The sequence below is a fragment of the Sturnus vulgaris genome, chromosome 13, assembly GCF_052056855.1.
Source record: "Sturnus vulgaris isolate bStuVul1 chromosome 13, bStuVul1.hap1, whole genome shotgun sequence".
Classification (NCBI taxonomy): Eukaryota; Metazoa; Chordata; class Aves; order Passeriformes; family Sturnidae; genus Sturnus; species Sturnus vulgaris.
The window spans coordinates 17,539,200-17,562,356 of record NC_142255.1 but is presented as its reverse complement, the minus strand read 5'-3'; the positions used below and the strand labels follow the sequence as shown (position 1 = coordinate 17,562,356).

Genomic DNA, 23,157 nt, shown 5'->3' with positions numbered 1-23,157 from the left:
TGTTTCTGTCACCACCCACTCTGTCTTCCCAGTTTTACATCAAAGAGCAGAAATTAACTCTAATTTACGTGCAGTTTATGATCCAGGGACCTGAAGCTGAACAAACACTGATCTTGCATAATGCACAGATATTTAGCAATGGTGGTCTTATATGTCAAGAAGAACCTCTTTAGGGACATAGTGAATTCCATCTCATCTCCATCCAGGATGTTCCTGTGACAGAAAGCAGAAGCAGAGGGTTTCCTTCTGGGGGCAAAAATTCTGTCTGGATCATTCAAGAGATGTGGCTGGAGTGTTTCTCCTCACATTCTGCTTGGAAGCTTTGTGGTTATATGCAAGAGAGGGGCTGAAGACAGGAAAAGTGGGAATACTTGCAGTCTGCATCTTTCATTTCCAAAGCTTCTCTTCATTTTACATATCAGTATTGTCCCCAGCCACGGTTTGGAAGGAAGTTTTACTGGTAGTGCTTTCACACTGTGGTTTATTACCTAGATTTGTGTTCTTCCTGTAATGCTTATGGATAGTTAATTGATGTACTTTTTGATTTTAGTCCTCTCCAGAAGGCAGGGGGTTGAGAATCTGGGAGTTATGGGGTGGAACAATGAATTTCTCAGCAAGCTCTGAAATCTCTGCCTTGTCAATGTTTCTGCCTTGCTATACCTATCAATAAAACAGTGTGTGATGTCCTCATGGCTAATTGATGCTTAAGTGCTTTCAGAGCTGTGGGTAAACCACTAATTAGTCACAGTCATTTAGTCAAAATTACTGAAGACTGATATTTTCCCATATGTTCTATTTGTTCAGAGAAAATGTCTTGAAAAGTCATTGATTTAGGTTTCCCTGGAGTATTTGCTGTTGTTTGTTTGTTTGACAGTGACTTTCTGCATTGTGGCTAATACAGATGCTGAATTGTGCTGTCTGCTTCCAGTTTTTGTGAATGTTCTTTGGGTTGAAATAGTGCAAAATCCTCTTTCCAGAAAGAGATGTGGAAATGGAGCAGGATGCAGATACTGCTGTGATAACTATTTTGTTTCAGTATGTTCTACATCATCGCTGGGACTGGGATTTATCTCGTCTGCACCCTCTCTTGTACAGATCTATTTTATAGAGACATGATCTGTTTTATAGAGACATACCAACATGCCTGTACACAAAACACACATGCACCCACAGTCTCTTACATTACATTGGGGAAGAAGCATGAGGCTGAAGCGTGTTGACTCAACTATTTAATGAGGTGCAATAAATCTTGACAAGACCAGCTGGCACAAGAGTCAGATTTCTCATCTTTTTACCATTACCTTGAAATGTGAACAATAGTGGAAAGAAATGTAACTCTTCTTTGTTGTTCTTTTGGTACTCAGCTAAGTAGCACTGTATTGAAATCATCCACTTGCATGGAATGCAAAGCATGGTGGATGCTGTGGAAAATGTTACTGATGCAAAGGTCCCTTTTCCTGATGCTTGTTCTTAAATTCTGAAAATGTTTTGATCTGGTAGGTCACAGTTGTGGTCAGCACTGGGATCCCTGCAGCACACACTGGCTGAGCAGAGCAGCAGCACTGGGGAATGATCCCCAGAATATTCCCAGTCTTTGACCCTGCCTTTCAACAAGCTCCTCCTTTGCTGCACAGCACCCCAGGACATCCTTTCCTCCTTCTCATTCCACCTTCTCCCTAGGGGCATTGCTGGCTGATTATTGCTACCACCAGCTGCAGTTACTTGAGTATCTTATTCTAAAAATAGGAGTAATTAAGCATCTTGGACATCTAAGCATTTGGCATGGTTCCAAAGCACCCAGCGTGGCCTCCCATATAGGATTCCTTTTTAATGGACCAGATTTATTCTTGTGAAAAGAAATGTGTTTAAATAGCACACTTTTTGTTTGGGGTAGGTTTTGTTCCTGTCAGTGGCATCCATCAATCTCTTTCATGCTTCCAGCCTCACCACTTAATGCCAATCAACCCTTAAAAAATAATTGCTCCCAAACCAACTGGATGCCTCTGGATTCACTTGAGAAAGACTGCCTGAGCTTTGAAGTATATCCCATAATGATGGCTGGCATCCCCAGAAGTAATAACTGCACCTCCTTGCTTTGTGATTGCAGCATTTGATGTGTGCTGGGCTCTGGTGCCTGGTGGAAGGAGACACATCCTGTAAAACAAAGTTGGACCCCCCTCTGGATGGCACCGAATGTGGCGCAGACAAGGTAATGAGAGTGCTCGGCACCAGTCACCTTTTCTTTCCCAGCATTGGGAATAATGTTTCCAAGATGTTCAGTATTTACCATAAACCCATAGCTTGGTCGTGTTCTGGGTTTTATTTGAGGTAAAAAGTGTGCAAAGCATTTAGCCTGACATTTGGAGAGTGGTGGAAGACGGGGAAAGAAATAAAAAAGCTGCTTAAAAACTTCATAGTTTCTACAAGTAGCTCAAAATAATTGAGCTCAAATTCAGTGATGTTCTGTTCTTTTTGAAGTATAATTTGCTGTGTTTATTTATATATGTAATTTTTGGAACTTGCTTGGTTTGATAACTCTCATCCCCCTACTTACTTGTTTTGGGCTCTAAATTTTTTTATCTATGCTATAGTTGGGGAGGTAAGAAAGGGTAAAATTAAAAAGCCTGGTGGCTGAGATCAAGGATTGGAACCTTTTCTTTGCTTGCAAATAAAGATAAACAATGACAAGAAAAATTGGATCCTGGAAATCATGATAAGGAAACAGAAAAAAAGGGTTTTTAGGCCCATGTTTTTCTAACTGGAAGAGCCCTGGTGACTCTTTCATAAGGTTTCTTAGCAGTGCTCACTGTGTCACATCCTGGACAGGCCAAGTTTGCTGCTTGGTCAGGAGCCAGCACAACCTATTAGAATCAGAAAGGTTTGGGGCTTCAGCCAAGTTAGGTCCAAAATACTTCAATCATTTTGTACATACTGGGAACTGATGAAGGCATTGCTTTGGGGTATAATTTCTTGGACTCCGTTTCTGTGAATTGTGGGGCTTTAAGTCTTAATACTTAGATAATTATCTGCTTTATAAAGTAAGGGGCTCAGTTCTGTGATTGTTTTTTTAATGACAGAACTCCCTTCAGGGGCTTGTTGAGAGTGACACTTAAATTTCTACGTTTCACCTCCTCCCTTCCTCCTTCTCCCACTGCCATCTCACCAAAGCCTCGAGTCCCTAGAAACTTAGACGTGGACTTGTTGCAGTCCCTCAGACATCCTTTAAAATGCACCTGTGCAGGGTCAGGGCTTTTTCCCAGGCTGTGCTAACCTGATTGCCTTGCAGTGGTGCCGAGCTGGGGAGTGTGTCAGTAAAACGCCCATCCCTGAGCACGTGGACGGGGACTGGAGCGTGTGGAGCCAGTGGAGCATGTGCAGCCGGACGTGCGGAACGGGGGTGCGCTTCAGGCAGCGGAAATGCGACAACCCCCCGTAAGTCCTCACACCATCCTGGCTCCTTTTGCCATGCTGGCAGCCTTTTCCCTCTTGGGCAGCCCTTGCTGCAAGAGTGCAGGGGAGAAATGGGCAGCAGAGCTGTGCTGGTGCCCTGAGAAATTTCTCTTTCACAAGCTGCGATGAGCAGGTCAGAATCCTGGGGTGATTTGAAGTAGGTTCTGTGGAAGTGGCTTGAAGGGTCACCTTTGGAAGTTTCCCACTGCAGTGATTCAAAGGTAGATACAGTTGAATTAGGTACATGTAGTTTGGCAGAAAAACTGATTCTGTGTTTCCCCTCCAGCACTACAGTGAATGAGCAGGGGCTGATCTGGATCTACAGACCAAAGTGAGCCAATGTACCTTTGAGATCAGTTTTGCAGGGAGTGCTTGCTCTGGGCTTGGGGAGCAGTGCAGTGGCTGACAAGAACCAGAGTGTCCCAGAGCTGTGTTGGCAAAGCTCCTTGAGATGTTCTGTAGGTCAGGATGTGCTGCATAAGAACAGGAAGGTTTTCATGCATGCAGGGAGTGCCAGGTGCAGTTTAGCTTCTGCACAGTGACTACAGGCAAGCTGAGGCTTTCTGCATGGGCTTGGATTTTTTTCTGATTCAGGATGAAATGTAGGTGTTGTCCTTCATCCCTCAGGTCACTTCAGGCCCATCTGGAAGTCTCTTCATTGTTTTGGAGTCCTGAAGAGGTTAAAATGGTGCCATTTAACTGGCCACCCAATTGTATTTATTATAATTTTACAGCCTTGGGAACAGCCCTCCAAATGGGGTGTCTCTGACTTTATTCAGATTTTTTTCTGCACACAAAGTACCCAAAGCTTTTCTTTTTAAATTGAGGCTGAAATTCTGCATAGCAACACAGTCACTTTGAAGACATGCCTAGATGATGGATAGGCTCACAATTGCTGCTGTTGACCTGTAATCATGTGAAAAGGATATTTTTGTTTATTCCTCTCCTTTTCTGAGCTGCAGTTACATGTCTGTAATATCCAGGTTTGGTTTTTACCAGCTCATTTTCCTGAAAAGGGGACTGAGCTGGTTTCTTTGCTGTCAGCTACAGTGCTGACCAAACCTAAATCCATTCATCATCGTTCCTTAAATTACAGGAAATGCTCCTTCCAACACTGCACACTGATTTTAAAATTCTCTTGCTCATATACATTCTTGGCTGGAGATACACACGTGATCTTCTTTTGCTTCGAATTCCTGGCCTCAGCCCACTGCTGCAGCTGGTTTATTCACTGTCCAAAAATATTGGCTAAGGGATTTATCTTTTATTTTGTATATATTTGGTCTTGGGATTTTTTTTTTTACAGGAATCTCTACTCCTGCCAGCTGACTCTTGAGCCTGTGGGACTATCAGTATTTTTAAACCAGTTGCTTCACTGTTTGATTTGGTTTTTCCTCTCTGTAATTTCTTTGAGCATTTACATGCATTGCCTCCTCATGGTTGTAAGGAGTGTGTCATAAACCAGTTTGCATGTGCAGACTTTTGAGCTGTACTGCCTTGTGTTCTTGTCTAGGCTTTGAGCTGGTGTTGTACAGTTGGACTGAGGAGAAAACCACTGGTCCAAACAGAGCATCCCTTCTCCAGTCCCCCCTTGTCATGTAAAAGGGTCACAGCAGCATAAATGGGCTTTGATTTCTTCAGTTCCATTAGTGGGTGGCTTCTCTTGGCATTAATACAGTGAAAGGTGGTTATGGAGTTGCCTACCAAGAGATCTTACACAGTCACTGTTTCAGACATGGGCTTGGATTGCACTGTTCATTGGAAATCCCAGGCAGTGCTTGAGCTCTTAAGTACAAGGCTTGGACCTGGAATTCTAGATTCCATGCTTACTTGTGGGGTTTTTTTGTTTATATTTTATTATATTTTGCAAAGAAAATACAGGCTATTGCTGAGAATTTGAATTTTCTTTCTTCTCTAGGGATTGATAAATAAAAACAGATAGGTTTTGCAGGTGCTTAATTCTCATGTTGCATTAGTGGCCTTTCCTGCATGTTTAAAAAACAAATGTGTGGAATGGCATGGATTTCATGGATGGAGGTTATCTGCAGCACAGGTTTGTTTCTGGATACTCTACCTACAGTTCAGGTTAGAGCTGCTTCTGTGGTGTTTTATTTGCAAGGAGGACACGTGCTGAAGAGATGTTTGCTGTGTTTCCATGCTCAGGAGTGTTGGAGGCAGGGGGCAAAGCAAGGGTGGGAGGGGGAAAATGGAACATTCCGGGTGTTTGGTGCTGAGCCTGCCTTTGTTCCCCACTGCAGCCCGGGGCCGGGTGGGAAGAACTGCCGGGGGGCCAGCGTGGAGCACACGGTGTGTGAGAACCTGCCCTGCCCCAAAGGGGTGCCCAGCTTCAGGGACCAGCAGTGCCAGGCCCACGACAGGTACACCAACAAGAAGAAAAGCCTCCTGACAGCTGTCATTGTGGATGGTGAGTTTTTTCGTCTCCCTCTGTAATTCCTCGCTCTTCTTTTGCTGCAGTTTCTCATCTGCAGGGCTCCCATTGTTGGTGAGAAGACCTCCTTTAACTATAGCTGAAAGACTAATTGCAATTAATTGTTCTTGATGCTGCCCTGCTGTTCCTTTAGCCTGCTTAATAGAACATACAGAGTTGTCAATGCTTTACTCATCTTTTTGAAATGCTGGGAGAGAAGTGCCTTAACTTGATTCCCAGTCTGAAGTTGAGAATTTAAATATTAAAAAGTTCCAGTTAGTTTGGAACTGAAAGAAAAGGTGGAATCCCTGTGACATTATTAAATTTATGTCATTTTGGGGCATCTCAGCATAGTTAACTATCTCACCTACATTCCTTTAATGCTTCCTCTGCTGGATCGTGCTGTTCATTTGCTATTCAACCAGATGTTGGTGGGATATGAAATGGTGTGGAAAACTTGTACTTCTAAAATCACTGCCTGTAGCCTTAATTTTGTGAGGCACAATGACTTGATCGTTCTTATCAGACTGATGAATGTTCCCTATAAGAAACATCTTCCCTTTACAAACAGATACATGAAAGTGTATTGACTAATTGGTTTTCTGTGCTGTTAACACCCAGTCTCATCAATGTAACCCTTTAAATATTTTAAAGTGGAGAAATAACAAGCCTAAACTGAAAGCTTCATGTTCCTTCAAAGATGAGATGTCCAAATCCATTCATATAGAGAATGCATCACCATTGCCTCAAACACTTGTGCTGTTCCCAAGGGCAGTTGTATTTCTTTTCCCAGATAAGCCATGTGAGCTCTTCTGCTCCCCACTGGGCAAGGATTCTCCTGTGCTGGTGACAGACAGAGTCCTGGATGGAACTCCCTGTGGGCCTTATGAGACAGATCTCTGTGTACATGGCAAGTGCCAGGTGGAGTAACTTTCTCTTGTTCTATTTCTAGTGTTAGGTTCAGTCTGGGGCAGCACCATGTGAGTGGCTGGGAGGCTGTCCTTGAGGGGAAGGGACAGCCCTGTTTTATAAGGCCCACTCTAAGTGCTCCAAGGCTGTGTCTTGGTCTGAGAATTGTGCTGAATACCCGAGGTATGATGATATTATTACGGCTGGGAATGCTGAAAAATCACATTTGCTTGTGTGTGTGGCTTGGGTGGGAAGGGACTTCTGTGAGGGGAGCAGATTGGAGGGGAAGTCTGGCCTGCTTAACTGCTCTTTTTTGGCTATTGAGGAATCAGTGATAAAAGCACTGAAGCTGCAAATCAGCTTACAGATTGTCACTAGCCTGTTACAAGCAATATCTTGCCAGAATCATGATGGTTTTCAGGTCCACCTTGTTCCTTCTTAGAAATACTGAGGAAGCTTTCCAGTACCAGTTGCTCCTTGGCTCCTGCAGCTACATGAACCAGAGTCTTCAAATTGAATTCCCTTTTCCTTAGAGTGTTGGCCTATAACCATTGCAATGATTGTTTCTCTCTAACCAAATTACACACAGACCCAACATGGGCTGTGGGAGATCTCTGTAATAAAACTTCATGGTTTGCTGAGAGAGCTTGTAACACACTGAATGCTAAGGAGGGCAGCTCTTACCACTGATGCTTCAGGTTCCTCAAAAATGTAATGGAGCTTTGTAGACCCTTATAAGATGGAAATTTAATGTTTGGACAAGGGAAGGGAGTTGACAAAATGTGTGTTTAAAGATTATAAAAGACTGGAAGTTGTTTGGAGTGGGTGCTCCTGGTGAAGCATTCAGGTCGTTTGTCACGGACAATTTGTCAGGGCAGACTCCTCGTGAGTTTCCTCTCTCCTGATCATGGAGCCTGTGTTCAAAGTGTGCTGCACACACCACAGTGGTGGGTTCTTCTCTTTCAGTTTCTCCTCATCTAGATTTGTATCCTGTGGTAGGAGTTGCTCTTCCTGGTATTACCCTGCCCTGGTATACACCAGAACAGCTTTTTAACATCACCTTTTATTTCCGCTAACTTCACTGGTTTGTCCTGGCAAACCAGAAAAGTTAGTGGAAATAAATCAACATTTGGCATTATTTCTGATTTCTGTGAGTGGTTAAGAAATGCCAATTTTTATTGCTTTGAGCCTTCCAGGCAGGGAGATAAATGAACACAATACTCACTTGGGTGTGAGAGAGGCTTTGGGGGCATAAAGCAGCTTTACTAATAGCAATGCAAAGAGAGAAGTGAAAAATCCTTGGATTGAATTTTGCACTGCTGCAGGAGACACTTCCCACTGTTTCTTGACAAATGATGCTGAAGACGCATGTTTAATTCACTCTTTCTTATTTATTCCAACAAAGAATATGAATAGCAGCAGTCTGGGGAGCCAGTGCAAGTTTGATTCTTTATAATACAAAGTGCTTTGCACATAGTGCCAGGTTCATGGTGCATCCCAAGTTACTTCATTTTTCCCTGTTTTTGGCTATAACTAAAAAAAGCTAAAAAAACCCTCATTAATAACCTTTTATAGTCAGGCCAGCTGTGCACCTCCAGCTGTGTGCCATTGACCATTACTCTGGGCTGGCCAGTTTTATTGCTCCAAACCTTCAGAACTGTCAGAAATGGTAAATCAGACATCATGGCAAGGCACGTTTCTTTCATCCAGGGAGGATCAGTAGCCAGCTCCCTCCAAATGAATTCCTTTATGAGCACAGAGCACTGGAGGTACATCACGAAAAGCAAATTGCACTCAGAGTCAGGGGCAACTGCCTTTAACTGTGCAGAGAGGTGATGACAGCTGCAGAACATTCAGTCCATTTGCATCTGGCTGAGAAAAAATGTGAAATGATCAGTTCAAGCCGAGCAGATTTGAAAGCCCTGTGAACTCATTTATAATACTCCTCTGCCATATATGCAGTGCAGTGCTGAGAATTGCCATATGTGCCTGTGTACCCCATTTGCCACAGATATTTGTCTAACTAGCTGCCTATTAAACCAATTTAATTGCCATGTTCATTTAATTACTCCTCTCCTTGTTTCTTTACCCAGTGTAGACAAAGCCTGGCAATAAGCATTGCAGGGCGCCTGGAGAAGAGAATAAGTGCTGAAATCAGAGGGTGGTATTACTGTTATTTATTTTCTTATGTAATCCTTCTAGTTAGAGGCTCTCAAAGGCAGGGATGACACATTGTCAGTGCAACAGACAAATTAGCAGTAACCATTGCCTGTGAACATCTAGCCCAGGAAATGTAATAGATCTTCTCCCTTCATTAGTTGCTCCTAAATGCAGCTCATGAATTGTTCTTGGATGATGAATGAATGTAGATGAACATGGCAGAGAAAAAACTGTTGCAAGGAGAGGAGGGTTTTGAGAAAGAAAGCAGGAAGAGATTCTCTGAAGCCTCAGAATGCCCCAAATACATTTGAGCACTAAGGGAATTTTCCTTCAGTTGTACTTTGTGAAGTTATTACAGTTTCACTTTAAAGCTGAACTCCAATCTAAAAGGTGTCAATGAAGCCTTCGGTGTCAGCCTCACTATCCCTGAAATCATCAAAAAAATCATCAAAAGCAGCAGCATCCCTGTATTTATCCCTTGCACCTGAAGGCAGCTGGAGTGAGTAAACTTGGTTATTACTTTGATCATGCATAGAAGCACCAAAGAGCAAAGCCAGCTCTAAATTTAGCATAGGGGTTCCTAAATCACCTAGACATTTTCTAGCCTTACTCCTTGTTTTTGAGATGAATTATAAGGTCTTAATTCAATTTTTTCCTTGTTTGAATTGCTTTTGAGGCTGAACATTTCAAATGCACCATTTCTTACCATCCTCTGAGCAAACTGGATCTCCTGCTCAAAGCTTATGTTGGTCTTTGACCTTTTCTCCTCAAAATGCACATGGTCTTCTAGCAAGGAGAATTTATTTTCTCCAGAGATTTTTCAGAGGCAGAAAATCTGTAGCAGACTGGAGAACAAGAGCAGCCTGATGTTTTGGAGGAGGAGGGTGAGTGCTCCTTTAGGCTTTGCAGCAGTTTGCTTTCCCTGTAATGGACACTGCAGCCATGGGGAAGGTGGAGTAGGGCACTGCAGCCTGCATCTCACACTGGGTTCATCTTCTGTTTCTCTTCAAGTGACAAATGGCTTTCAGGGAGAGGATTCCCTGAGGGTTTGGTTCTTCCCTGGGCCTGTGGGGTGTGTGTTTGATGAGAGCTCACTCATGAGAGCAGGGCACTTTCTGACCCCTTACAGTGCTTTGCTCTGTGCTGCTGAGGTTAATTCAAAACTGCTGGCAGAAGTGGAACTAAAAAAGTGTCAGATGTCACAGAGCAGAGGGGTGAGCAGAAGACAAGCTGCTCAGCTGACTGTTATGATGCACATGACCTTGTGCTGGCTTTTCTCAAAGCAGGATTAGTCTGAGCCTCATGACAGCATGAGAACTTTCCAGTGGGGACTACAGATTGTGCTTCAGGATGTAATTTAAGGTCTCTGTGAAAAGAGAGACCTCCTGTATAGCTGAACTGGGCTGGAGATCAAGGGCAGTCTTTGCTGTTATTTAACAATTTAAGAGGTGAAGGTGTTTTGGCTCTGTCTGCAGTTTTCTCATGAATGTTTTGTCATATCACACCTCCTTTCAACTGGCTGGTGAATCCACAGTATGTTTAATGATAATAAGCCATATATTAGACTGTCCTGGCACAACAAAATTGTTACAGAACTACTTTCTTCTGAAAATGATTGTCACACTCTATGAAAGGGGAGCACAAATTGCAAAAAGGACATATTTTCAAAAATAGCTTCTGCAAACTGGACAGTCAGAGTGTCAGGAGAGTGCCAGAGGTGGCAGAGGAGAAACTGAAGTTGTCCTCTGGACCTGCTGCTGGAAAAGAGTTTTTTACATACTTAGTACCCACTTTTTGCATTTGATTGATGCCTGCAGTTCTGGCTATGTCTCCTCACTTGAGTATTTTCCATGTATTATTCATATTCCTGCATTACAAACTGTGGTACAAGATGTTCCAGACTGGGTAGCTTGTCTCCATACAACAACTTGGCTTAGCACTGAACTTTGATAAATTATTTAGTGCATGTGCACAAAATCCAGAAGGATTGTCTGAACTACAGAAACCTGTTGTATAATTGCCTTTTTGTTTTTTTCTATGTCTGGATCTGTAGCAATGTAATCTGAGGTTAAAAAGTGCATCAGGGATTTTGGTAAGGCATAATGACAAAACCAAGTCTTTGTCGATATCCTATTAGTTTGTGGTGTACTTTGCAGTGGGGTATGAAAAAAAAACCCTGCTATTTCCAGTTTTTCTTTCCTGCTATCCCATGGCAAGCATATAATAGAACAGAAGCAAAGGAATTCCTGGGATTGCAAAGAGCTTTGTATTATTTACATGTTCTCTCATGAACACAGAGCTTTTGACACAACCTTCAATATCTATATGTGAAAAATCAAGAATTATTGTGTCTAACACCCCCATGAGCTGCTGAGGGATCTAAGCACAAAGTCCATGGCAGGTGACATTGCAGCTCTAATGCAGATGTGATAATGCTGATTTAAAATAGGAGGTGTCTAACTCCTGATCCAGCAGAGCTGCTCTGATTCAGACAAAATCTGAAGCCTTGGGAAATGAGAGGAGGGTATTTGTTGAACAAACTCTTGTGTGGACTCCAATTCTTAGCACAAAATTTGTTGTGGAACAACAATTGGAGTAACTCAGAGATGAATTGCTTGATTATTGACCCAGACTCACCTCACCCAGCCCTGACAGACACCCACAGCCCTCCACAGGGGCAGAGGTGTTTAAAACAACAAAATAAGAATTCTCTTCTCCTCAGATCTGAATGTCACTTGCTCACATCTGTACATTCCTGTTTCATGTGGTCCATCCCTGGAGGTATCAATGGACATTGGATATTATGGACAAAAGCAATTGGCAGTGTAGATGAATCTGTCATAACCAGCCTGCTCTGTACATGATTAATTTGCAAAGTGGCACATGTTGCATCAATATTTATATCTGATCCATTGAGACAGCCAGTTAGTTCAGCATATGGGAAGCATTACAGTTTTGTGAGCCCACAATGTCATTTCTTGCACAGAGTGGGTGTATATAACAAAAATAATTGTGTTTATGTAGCAAAACATACCCTCACAAGCTGTATCAATTGTGCTCTTTCACAGCCATTGAAAATACAAATAAAAACATCATTAAAAAATATCCAAGCAATACAGAGAATAGTTCACACAGAAGAATCCAAGTGATATGTATTCAAAAGAGAAGAGTTTTCCTATGCTGGAGCCAGCTATGACTGAAGCTGGAAATACCACCCAACAAGCAGTACTTTCAGATGTTTAATTGTAAAAATGAGAAAAAGGGGGAGGGAGAGAAGGAAGGGTAGATGGAGATACCGGCTTAAAGAGAATTAATTTCAGTCCTTTGCCTTAGAAAACATCCAGTTACCTGCCAATTTAAAGGTCAGTGGCTTGTTCCAAAATGTGGTGTCAGAGTAGGAGACTGCCTGGGTGGAAGAGCCTTAAGAAACCTGTAGACACATTTCTGACTGTCCATGATGAGCACTTGAAGTCCTAAAAAACGTATTTTCTTATTTCTTGCCAGCATTCCCATGCTTTAAAGCTGCTTCCTTTCTCACCAGTCCGTTGGGCTGGTCCATGGACTCAGTGTGCCTGTCTGCAGGATAACTCTTGGGTCAGAAAACACACTGGAAGTTATTGTTATTTACAAGGTCTTTCGTTCTTCAGAATGTAAAACTTCCCCTTTCTGCTTCTTAATTTAATAAATCCACTTACCTTGATTGGTTGGACTGGACAGAAAGCAACACAAAACAAGTGAGAGATGGCAAAGATCAAACAACTCCCTTGAACTATTTAAATTTTAAGGAATTCTTTCTGCTCTGTGAAAACTTAACTTCTGAGCAGTGAAACTTGAGATTTTCCCTTTGCATATGGTTAATTCAGTCTTCACATTTTGGAAAGCTTTCTGCAGGCTGAGGACAGCTCTGTAGTTAAAGGATGTGCAGTATAATACACAGAGCATATTGTCAATGGAAAGATGCTGATGTACACACTTGAAGGTTTTTCCTGCCAGTGCTGGAATCTCAGGGGCTCTCCCACCTTGGAGAAATGTCTCAGTTAACTGCCCGAGGACTGCTGGCAGGTATTTGCACCCATACAGGTGATAGCCACTGTGTTCTGCTCTTCCAGCCCTGTCTCTTCCTCTTTGATCCACTGATCCACTTTTTATAAGAGATGGTGGTTTTAACAGTATTTTCCATGTGAGGGATTCTCAAAGGATCAGAGTGACCAAGGTGGTCACTGTAACGTGTTTCTAAATGACTTTGCAGCTTTTGGAATCCACTGTCAAATCTTACCCAAAGCTGTTTCATTATGTACTGTTATTGAATGTACTGTTATTAAATGCACTTTCAGTTTGGAAATGATTGGAAGGCTTGGGGAGGGGGAAATGGACTCTGATGTTTATGTAGACAACACTAAAGTGCTTCCAAGGTATTTTTCCCCCATAAAGCAGCAAGAATGCACCAATTTTCAGCTTGAAGCCAAGAAAAAAGTGTTTTATTCTCTTAGAGATATTCCTTTGTAAGAAGCCATTTCCTGGCCCAAACATGATGGGACCTTTAAGTCTCGAGGTCTGGATTGAGGGAAATCTGCCCTGTGGATGGGAGCAGTGGTGCCATTGAAGAGGAGGGTGCAAGGGCCATTCCCAGTTCCTTCATCACAGGGAATAGGGTGAAGATGACAGGTAAAAAGCAGCAAAGATATTGGGAGTTACATTTGTGGATTCAATGGGTTGTTTCCATGCCCTTCAGAGAGGGGAGGTGTCAGTGACCAAGTAAAGGTGTGAGGAAAGGGCTTGTGATGAGCCCCAGTCTCAGACGAGGGGAGACTCAGCCTTCCCAAGCTTTGCTGGCTTCCACTGGTTTCCATTATCTGGGAAACTCCAGTGTAAACACAAAGCATGTGATTGCCAACTCCCCATTCTTCCCCTGCCTCTGTTAGAGTCCTACAGACTCCTTGTGTAGCTCTGGGAATAAGTGTGGTTCAACACTCATTATGTTCCCTTTATTCATCTGTGTGCTCACATAGTGCTAATAACAATGCAGCACAATAAAAGATAGCACCAGAGCCTTAAATTAAACACAGCCTTTCCAGTATCTCAGCAGGGTGGCAGGCAGACGTTTATTTCCAGCTGCCTTTCAGCAGCCCCATTAATAAATCATTCTGATTTTCCTGGAAGGAGAACTGCTGGGACATCCTTCTGTTCTGGGGGCAGAATCACGTTCAATATCCCAAAATTATTTGTTGGACATGGGCGTGAAGTTTAGGCTTGAGAATTGCAATTGCCAAAAACTTCACGATCTTCTTCCTACCTCCTTTAACTCCCATTTATAATTTCATACAGGTTTTTCCCTGCTGTTCCTGTGTACCAATGTAGGTGCTGTGCCAGTTAATGAACAGAATTTCCCTAGTATGTGTTTGGGATGATCAGCCTCTCTCAGCATGTCTGTCCCTAATGATTTACCCAGACATGCTCTGCATCAGCACACGGTGGAACGCTGGCAATCTTTGATCCCTGAAATACATCTGGACTCAGGCAGTGGCCAGGGTCTTCTGAAACAAGGGGAATGTTGGAATTCTGATCCAAACTGCATTGCTTACACGCAGACAGGCTCAGATAAACAGCACAAGTTCTCTTAATATTTCCCTGCTTACCCTATTTTTCAAAATGTTTGTTGTTTTGATTGTTCCCTAAGATATCCCTCCAACTTTCCTCTGGCTTCATCGTAGGAAGGCAAAGATGGGAGAGACCCAATAGCCTTATTCAAATAAGTCTTATTAGTGACAGTCCTGCTACTCATTTGCCAAGGAACTGTTTATCTATGCAGAATAAATCTTAAACTCATTTTTAACAGTGCAGTCTCTGCTAATAACTTGCATAATGACAGTGCTTACTTCAGTAGAAATTTATGTCTTTAAGAGCAAATTGCTGATCATTTTGAGGGTCTTAAATTTGTATAGCTTAATCACAGTGTTGTCAGCCTCAAGATCTACAAATGTGAAATGTTCATCATCATAACCTGTCAATGTTTTGTGAATAGGGAAGATTATGGTGATAATCCTGATAGCTACAGGGAGAATATTGTGACTCTTCCCATGTGTGGAAGCAGAACTATAGGGTTTTATTGGAAAAAAAATTACGTATGTATAGAAAATGATGAAAACACCATTTTGTAACAAAGCTTTAGGTGAAACTGTTAGCTTTTACAGTTTATTTTTCAACTGAATATTGATTCTTAATCCAGTGCTAGCATGTGAAAAAGTTTAATTGGCCAGATATGAAACTGACCTGCTTGAATTGAACAACTCTTTAATTTCAGGTATCTTGAGCCATCTGATTAATGAGGTCTTTTTTCAGGTATTTCAAAAGTTTAATTAGGAGTTCAGTGTTTTCTCCCCATTGGGGTTTTCAGTTAGATGTCAGTCTTGACCTCGCTGTTTAGAGCTGCTCTAAACTTGCAAACAAAGTAATGGGGGTCTCTGATTGCTGTCATTAGAAAATCGGCTGTGATGGGATCATTGGCTCAGCTGCCAAAGAGGATCGCTGTGGGATCTGCAGTGGCGATGGGAAAACCTGCAAAGTGGTGAAAGGAGACTTCAACCACACCAAGGGCATGGGTGAGTAACACTTAGTGGGGTTCTCTTATCTGCTGGAGGAGACTTGGGGTAGCAGTAACAGCTTTTCTTCCTGGATAGCACTGGAGTCACTTAGAAAAAAACAACTTAAGAAGCACCTAAGAAACACAAAACAAACCCCAGCTCACTTCAAGTGTGATATCCCATCTGCTTCTTACTCAGTCACCCAGATACCAGCCACTGCCTCTGCCTGAAATTCAGAGTGAAGTTGTGTTTTTCATTTTGAGTGCTACTGGTGCTGATGATTTTAAATAGGAGACAAAATCACAGGATCTTTCTCAGCGGGAGGGAAGTTGGATTTCAGCACCGTCTTTGAGGTCTCAGAATGATGCATGTTGCATGTTGTAGATGATTCATGTTATAATCAGAATATCTCAGCTGAAGAAAAGAGCACTGCACTCCCCTCTGAATATTTTTACTGATTCCCTGCCAGCAAAAGTATCCAGTATAGGATATAGGCGCTTGGAATTAAGACTTTTCCCTTTCTTGTTAAACATTAATGTATGTACAGCTTGGTGTTTGAATTAGTCTTTGTTCCAGGGTTTCTGTACTACACTTCTGAGAACCCTGTTATCACACATCCCAATTAGCCAAAGGAGGGAAAGCCATGTCCAGAACTTGGAAGCTGCTCCAGGAGGAAACACTTGTCCAGAAGAAAAATTATTTCCCATTCAGTGAATACAGAACTGGCATTTCTGTATGGAGGAATATATTCAACATGTGGTGCTCCAGGACTGAGTTCTACAAAGCACGTGAAAATCCCCTTTAAGCACACACTTCAGTTCAGTTTAGTGGCTAAAAAGCAGCACCAGTGCCTAGCTGCTCCCTTTAGTCCAGGTCTCAGCTCTGATTTTGTTAACTGACCTCTTCCTCTGCACCCTCCTCCTCCTCACCTGTGAGGCCAGCTGGGATCTGTCACCTCCTGTGAGATGCAGGTAGGATTTCCCACCTGCACCAAATCTCTCTGGAGCACATTTGCGTGCTTGGCCAACCTGTCAAATGGTTTCCTGCATTTATGCCTTTGACTCTTTTGTGCCAGTTTTTTGCCACCCATTTGCATCAAGTCTTTTGCATTTGATGTTCTTCATTTCCATTGAAAAAGCTGCAGCTATTCTCCATTTCTGTAGCAGGTTATACAGCTTTCATGGGCTTCTTACATGCTGCTGCAGAGTAGCTATCTTTTATCTTTTCCCATGAGTGTACAAAACATCTTGTGCAGATAAATACAAAATTCCTGGGTCACTGCCAGGAGGTTGCACCCGTTTCCAGCTACACAGTCTGCTTGAGGTGGTGACTTTACAAGGCTGTAGGAGCAGAGCAGCTTCAGCCTTAACTGGCTGCCAGGACTCTACAGGAGGTTTTCACCCCCAGTGCCCTGGAACCTAATCAGAAAGAATTCCTGATGACTTGTGGACAGTGTTCAAGCATTCAGATTCTCTGCTGGTCATCTCAGATGCACAAACCTGTCAAAGTGTTGCTTTGTCAATGCCATGTTTCCACCTTTTACTCACATACTCTAGAAGCTAATTCTTTTTACCAGTATAACCTCGTAACCATTTATTAGATGTTTTGTTTTATTTTAAATTTAATTTTTAATTACATTTTATGTGTGCTCCCATCCATTTCTGCTCACAAGCTGCTGTTTTGCAGAATCCAATCCTCAGGTGAGCCCACTGAATTTCATGCAGTAGGCAAAGCTCCAGGTCTGGGGTATCAGAAGTGAACGTGGTGTTACTCAAGGAAGAAAAAATGCTTTTAAAAAAATTAATAGTTAAGCAAAACTGTGCAAAAATTTGCTGTAAACTGGGGCAAAAAAAGATCCACAATATTGTGGTGATAACAAGTTCAAGGTTTGGGTGTATAAATGATTGCACAGTTCAGTGGCAAATCCTCACGACCTGGCTGCATTCCAGGTCAAGGCCAAGACCCTGAGTCCAGTGTGCTGATTTATTATTTCAAAAGAGAATTAACTTCAAACATGAAGACATTGATTGTTTTGGAGTGGTAACTGTTTGGGGAATCACAGCTGCAGCCTTGGGCCTTGGCTCTGCCCGTGGGACTGCTCTGGTTGCAGGATTGGTCCCTCTGTGTCCTGTGATTGTAAATGATGTTGTGGAGCCCTGTGAACTGAACTAAACCCCTGCCAACTCCTTTCTGTTTCTTAGTAACCAATAGTCATTGTAAGAAGGTTTCCACATGTGTGATGGCAAAGGCAAAGGCTGTTCCCAAGTGTTTCTCGTGTAAGATACTTGAATGCTGTTTGCAGTGTCAGTGGGTGTTGGTGAAATCCTTTGGTGTTGGTTCTTTATCTTCTTTTTGTCGGATTAGATGGGGAAAGTGGGTATCAAAAGCCATGGATAAACTTCAAGTCCTTTTACTGTTACACTTGCCTTGTCAGAGATACAAAGTACAGATCCTTTCCTTTTAGGGAACCTATCTGCGTGAAAGGAAGCCAAATTTTCATGCACCAAGCAAAAAGAGCCAGGTCTATTTCTTTTTTTTCCCCAACTTTTATGTCACAGAGGTTCTGCCACCCTGTTAGGAAAGATGGTGGAACATTCACCATTCCTCCCTCATAGGAGGCCCAGCAGTTCAGCTCTTACCACCTGTGATCCAGGGTGATCCAACTGGAAATGGGCTCCATTTTTCTGCTGGAGAGGAGGTCAAAACTTTTATTTATGATGCTAAACATCACATACACTTGTGTGCAGCTGGCTGTCTTCAGCAGGCCAGCTGAATGCACTGTTTAGACTGAGGTTTCCTTTTGGCTGGCAGCATGCCCTGTACCTATTTCTACAAAATAATTTTTCAAAACCAAACACAGGGTTGTTCTGAAGTCCACCTCTGTCCCCCAGCCACTGTGTACAAGGGACCTAGAAATGAAGGACAGCTCTTTTACTCCTGTCTGTTGAGGAGCTGATTTATCACTGACAACTTCTCCAAGGCTGTACCTGTAATGCTCAGAGACCTGGGTCTGTCTCTCTTGACTTTTCTCAGCCACATCAAGATTTTCATTTTTGATTGTGAATCAAAAAGAATTCATAGTTATAATTCAAAAGAATGACCACAGGTATTTGGATATTTTTTAATGGCAGGATCTAATTAAAGGTGAGAGATGCCAGTTGTTGTAACTGTCATTTTGGGAAAGGAAAAGTGTATCTTTGCTAGTAATTTTTTCTTTTTAAGATGGTGGAAAAGTAGGGAGTTTATTGCATATGCTTTTTGTCCAGCACTTATTAAAAGAAATTTGAACAGTAGTGCTGTTGTGCTATCTGGGAGCATCTTTAGCCAACACAAAAATACCTTTTTTTATCAATAGAGTGCACACGTAAATTATGAGAAAATAGAACTCTACCTAATCTTTAACTCAGAGATCCTTTATAAGGGTTTCAGCAGAACATGCAAGTTAGAAATCCCAGTAACCAACTTCACAGCAATGGTAGTAGGCTTTGAAATTTATCCATGGATCACCAGAGAAATTATTTTCTTACAAATGAGCTATCCCATGGCTGGAAGTGGACAGGTGCCAATGCAAGATTTATTCTCAAGCTAAAAGCAAAGGAGAATCATCACAGCTATTAAAAAATAGACACATAATTTGCACTCCAATGCAACAAGTAGCACTCAGCAGAAGCTGCAAGGGGGGAAGGAGATGGAGTCTGAGATGCTCAGCTGATGCTCATCCCTCAAATCCCATGGAAGCTCTGCTGGCCTTGGCTGGCAGGTAGGCAGGACAGCCTGATCTCCTTGGCTTCTACCCTGAGATGTTTGTTCAAAGCACTTTTGGGAGGTTTGATAATGGGCTGGGCACTGTTGACTTTCTCATGCCTGATTTTGGTGTGCACAGGGATAAGGTAGGAAGGTGCAGTGCCCAGGGATTGGTACTTTCAGCCATGGGATTATTTTTCCCTCACCTCGGAGTCCTTTCACTGCAGTGTGAACCAGAAGAGTTTTGCAGTAGATCAATGGCATTCTGAAGTTCACACTAAACTTTCTGTTCTTTCTGGGAGTAATAACAATGGCTAACAATGGATTTTTCTGTGTGGGCTTCTTTCCTCTTGCAAATCTCTCCAGCATTTAAATGAAGATACAGTAGCCACTGTTCACATATTAATCTCCTTGATGACAAAGCCACCTCTTTGTTCTGGTGTCTCTCCTAATACGAGTTATACCATAAAATTTGTATCTAGGATTTGCTTCAATCACAGTCTTACATTCCTGAGACACTGATGTAATGCAGATTATCCAGAAAGATTGGTGTGTGCCAAAGTAACTGTTCCCAAGGTGGAGTGTGCTGCGTACAGCACTATAAATTATCAAATAATGAAGTTCTCCTGTTGTATTTTCAAAGCTTCATCTTAACAGGCTGATTTATGGGTGAAATTACTAAAAATACTGCCTGATAGTTGCCAAATCTCATCAGTCTTTAACCAGTTCCTCATTTAGAGCAGAACTTTAGGCCCAACTTTGCAAACCCCAGCCTTGCAGACAATTATCCTAAGACCTAACAGAGCTTTGAGAGTCCTTGACTCTGGACCAACTCTGAGACATTTTTTGGTCATTCTCGCTGACACTTGATAATCTTTCTGGCAGTCTGCAGTTACAGTTTGCTTAATAAAATGTGCCTGGAAAACACTGGAGGTGTTTCCTGGTGCAGTTATCTCAAAGATCAGGAATCTGTGACCAGAAGCCTCCCACTAGCTCTGAGGGCCAGAGTGGAGTGGTGGAGGCAATCCAAGTTTGTACCTGTGGCAAATTTGCACGGGTGATATCCAGTCTGTTTGCAGCAGAATTCGACCACTAACTCACCCAACATTGCTGGAGGTAACGAATGAGAGTGTCCAGATGCTCCTGGTGGGACATGCCCAAGGGTTCTGCTCCACCTCTGAGAGGACAGGTCAGATCCAAACCCCTGCAAGGCATTTGGCAGTTCTCTAATAGGAGAGTGAAGGTCAGCAGTCAGGTTTGTGGCACAGTGAGTTAACACAGTGGGTTTCTTCTTATTCAGGAGCTGTGAGTGCAACCCCTCAAAGCCATCAATCAGGATTAGAAATTACACAAGGAGAAAAAATCGGGTGTGAGACCAAACCAAACAATCTCCAGAACTAATACTCTATTAATAGCTCACACTTCACTGTTTACTATTGTAAAAAGTAACATAAAAATCGCTTTGCCACGTGGTGTTTTTCTCATGGCACAGTGATGAAATGAGTGTATTTATGGCTTGAGCTGAGCCTCCAGCACAACTCCAGAGTTTGCTCACCTCTAAAGCAGTGTGACACACTCCTGGCTGCTGCTGGGTCAGGGGACACATCCAGAGTTCACTGAACTTAGTGACTGCCTTCCACTAAATTCAGAGTAACTTTGTCTCCAACCCCTGCATGATTTAGCTCTGGGCATTTGTATCTGGTTAAAAAGCTAAATAAGTAAATAGTCCCCTTAGTAGGTACATTAAATTACCTGAAACTTGGGCATGTTCCAAACTGGCTTCCTAACAGGGGTGTTCAGGGGGTATCAGGAGCTGTTTACCTGTGACAGACTGTCACTGGTCACACTTTTGCTGTGTGTTCATGTCTTGAGTAGTTGGTTGGGTTTATGTGCAGCTGCATGGGGTGCAGTGAGGATGTTTGATATCTGAAACACTCTGTATTGACTGTGATTTGATATCTCAGCTGATGAAAAACCAACTCCTGGCAATGTCTAGGATAAAGCCCAACATCTGTTTGCTCTGATTTCATAGCAGATTTCAGTTATTGCCTTTGAAAAATTGACCCTGGAAGTAATGATTTTTCCTGGTGAAACCCAGGCTGGAACAGCAGCTGGGAGAGCCTCTGCTCTGGCTTCTGTGCACAGACAAGGTTTGAGCTTTGCTGCCCCTCTCTCTGGTTTTCCTGCAAGGGATGAGTGACCTTTTCTGAGATATCCTGAGTTAGGGAGAAGTAAGTGAGGAGGAACAAGTGCAAAGAGAACTGAGCTGAAGGGTCAGATGAAAGTGTCATTCAGATACAAGAAGTCGGGAAAAGAGGGAGCCTGTCTGGCCCAAGTCAGCTGCCCACCCTCTGCATCTGATGAAACTCAAGAGCTCAAGCCTTACTCATGAAATGAATGTTCAGGAAATTATTCCACCATCTGAGAGCCCAAATCTGTCTCACTCCATGTCACAGTGGCAGGAGAATCACTTAGTCCTGAGATGCAAGAGGCTGTCACCATACTCCTTTGAGTACTCCGTGTATCAGCACAGCCAAAGCAGGGCTGTTCAGCTGCACTTTTATCCCTAAAATAGTTCCCTGAACACTGCTAGGTGCTAAAGGAATCACTGCTCCCTGTGCCAGCACTTCTCCAACCCATTGCTCTAGACACCCACAATTCCCATAAAGGCATCACTGGCACAGAACAGCTTCACAGAGCTCTTTAAAACAAGACAAGTGGATGAGGGAACATACAGGATAAGCTGCTTAACGTCTAAGAGGACAGCAATAACTCCATAAAGGTGCCAAGTGATACACTGCAAAGTAAACTGGGTGGCCAATTAGGAGGAATCAAGTCATGGTTGTGATGAGATTAGTGTCATCTACAGAAGTCTCGTTCAAAGTCCAGTGAAGCCAGTGGAAAAACTCTGCCTGGCTCTTTGAAATGGGCCCTACTGTTCCTCTGCTGTATTATTTCAAGGCACCACTTCCACCCCCTGGAGCAAGTCTGTAACTCCACATGTCTCCATAGTGGGGGAAAATAGGCTACATTTCCTTGTAGCTGCTGTTTATTCTTACTGTATTCTATGAGTCAAAATTGGTCTTTGAAAAATTGTTTAGAGGTGACCAGTGGTCAGTCTGAAGGAACTTCCAGCTCTGTTATTGCATTAAATCTGAGCTGTTGAATTCTCAGAGCCCAGTGCAAGGAGATCACTATCTCCTCCAGAATTTTTGTACAGAGCTGAAATATAAGTGAAAACAAGCTTTTCCCCTCATTTGTCCCACTAATTCCCTCTGTTCAGTTTTAGCATCATCAGAAAGTTTTGTGGAAGTGAGTTCTTTCTGACACCACAGCATGGACAGGAAGGACAAAGCAGGAGTATCTATTGGAAACTTAATTCCAAATGTCTGTTCTGTGCAGTGTTGCTCCTGACAATCACACTTTGCAGTGTCCTCATGCATCCCTGTGAGTACTGCAGGAAAACCAGAGTGATTGGAAGGGTGCAGATCTAATGAGAGCTGATTAACAAGGCTGAAGTCACAGCTGAGCAGCACATACACATTTCTGCTGAAATGTTAGTCATGACCGTGCCTGTCACAGCAGTGAGAACTGGCTGCCAGCACAGGGATCTCATCTGGAGTGTTTCTCACTCCATCCCCAGCCTGGAGTTGAGTTTTTCACAGGGAGATACGGGGTGGCTGATCCTGGCTGGCCCTGCCCTGCTTTCATTCACGCCTTTTTTGTTGCTGTAGGTTACATCGAAGCCGCTGTGATCCCTGCGGGTGCCCGGCGGATCAGAGTGGTTGAGGATAAACCTGCTCACAGCTTTCTGGGTAAAAAGACAAAAGAAAAAAATGTTTTGTTTAAAATTCAGCTCTGTTTTCTTTTGAAAATGACCCTTCT

The 23,157-nt window shown here is 42.8% G+C and overlaps 1 protein-coding gene across 1 annotated transcript in view; it reads left to right on the top strand.

The window, feature by feature from the left end:
* Positions 1–23,157, top strand: part of ADAMTS17 (ADAM metallopeptidase with thrombospondin type 1 motif 17) — a 157,268-nt gene that overhangs the window by 88,229 nt on the left and 45,882 nt on the right. The window contains exons 11-16 of the mRNA XM_088172812.1: positions 2,108–2,209; positions 3,287–3,432; positions 5,709–5,875; positions 6,672–6,799; positions 15,426–15,546; positions 23,007–23,087. Of these exons, the coding sequence (XP_088028938.1) occupies positions 2,108–2,209; positions 3,287–3,432; positions 5,709–5,875; positions 6,672–6,799; positions 15,426–15,546; positions 23,007–23,087 (745 nt within the window). The remainder of the gene's footprint in view (positions 1–2,107; positions 2,210–3,286; positions 3,433–5,708; positions 5,876–6,671; positions 6,800–15,425; positions 15,547–23,006; positions 23,088–23,157) is intronic.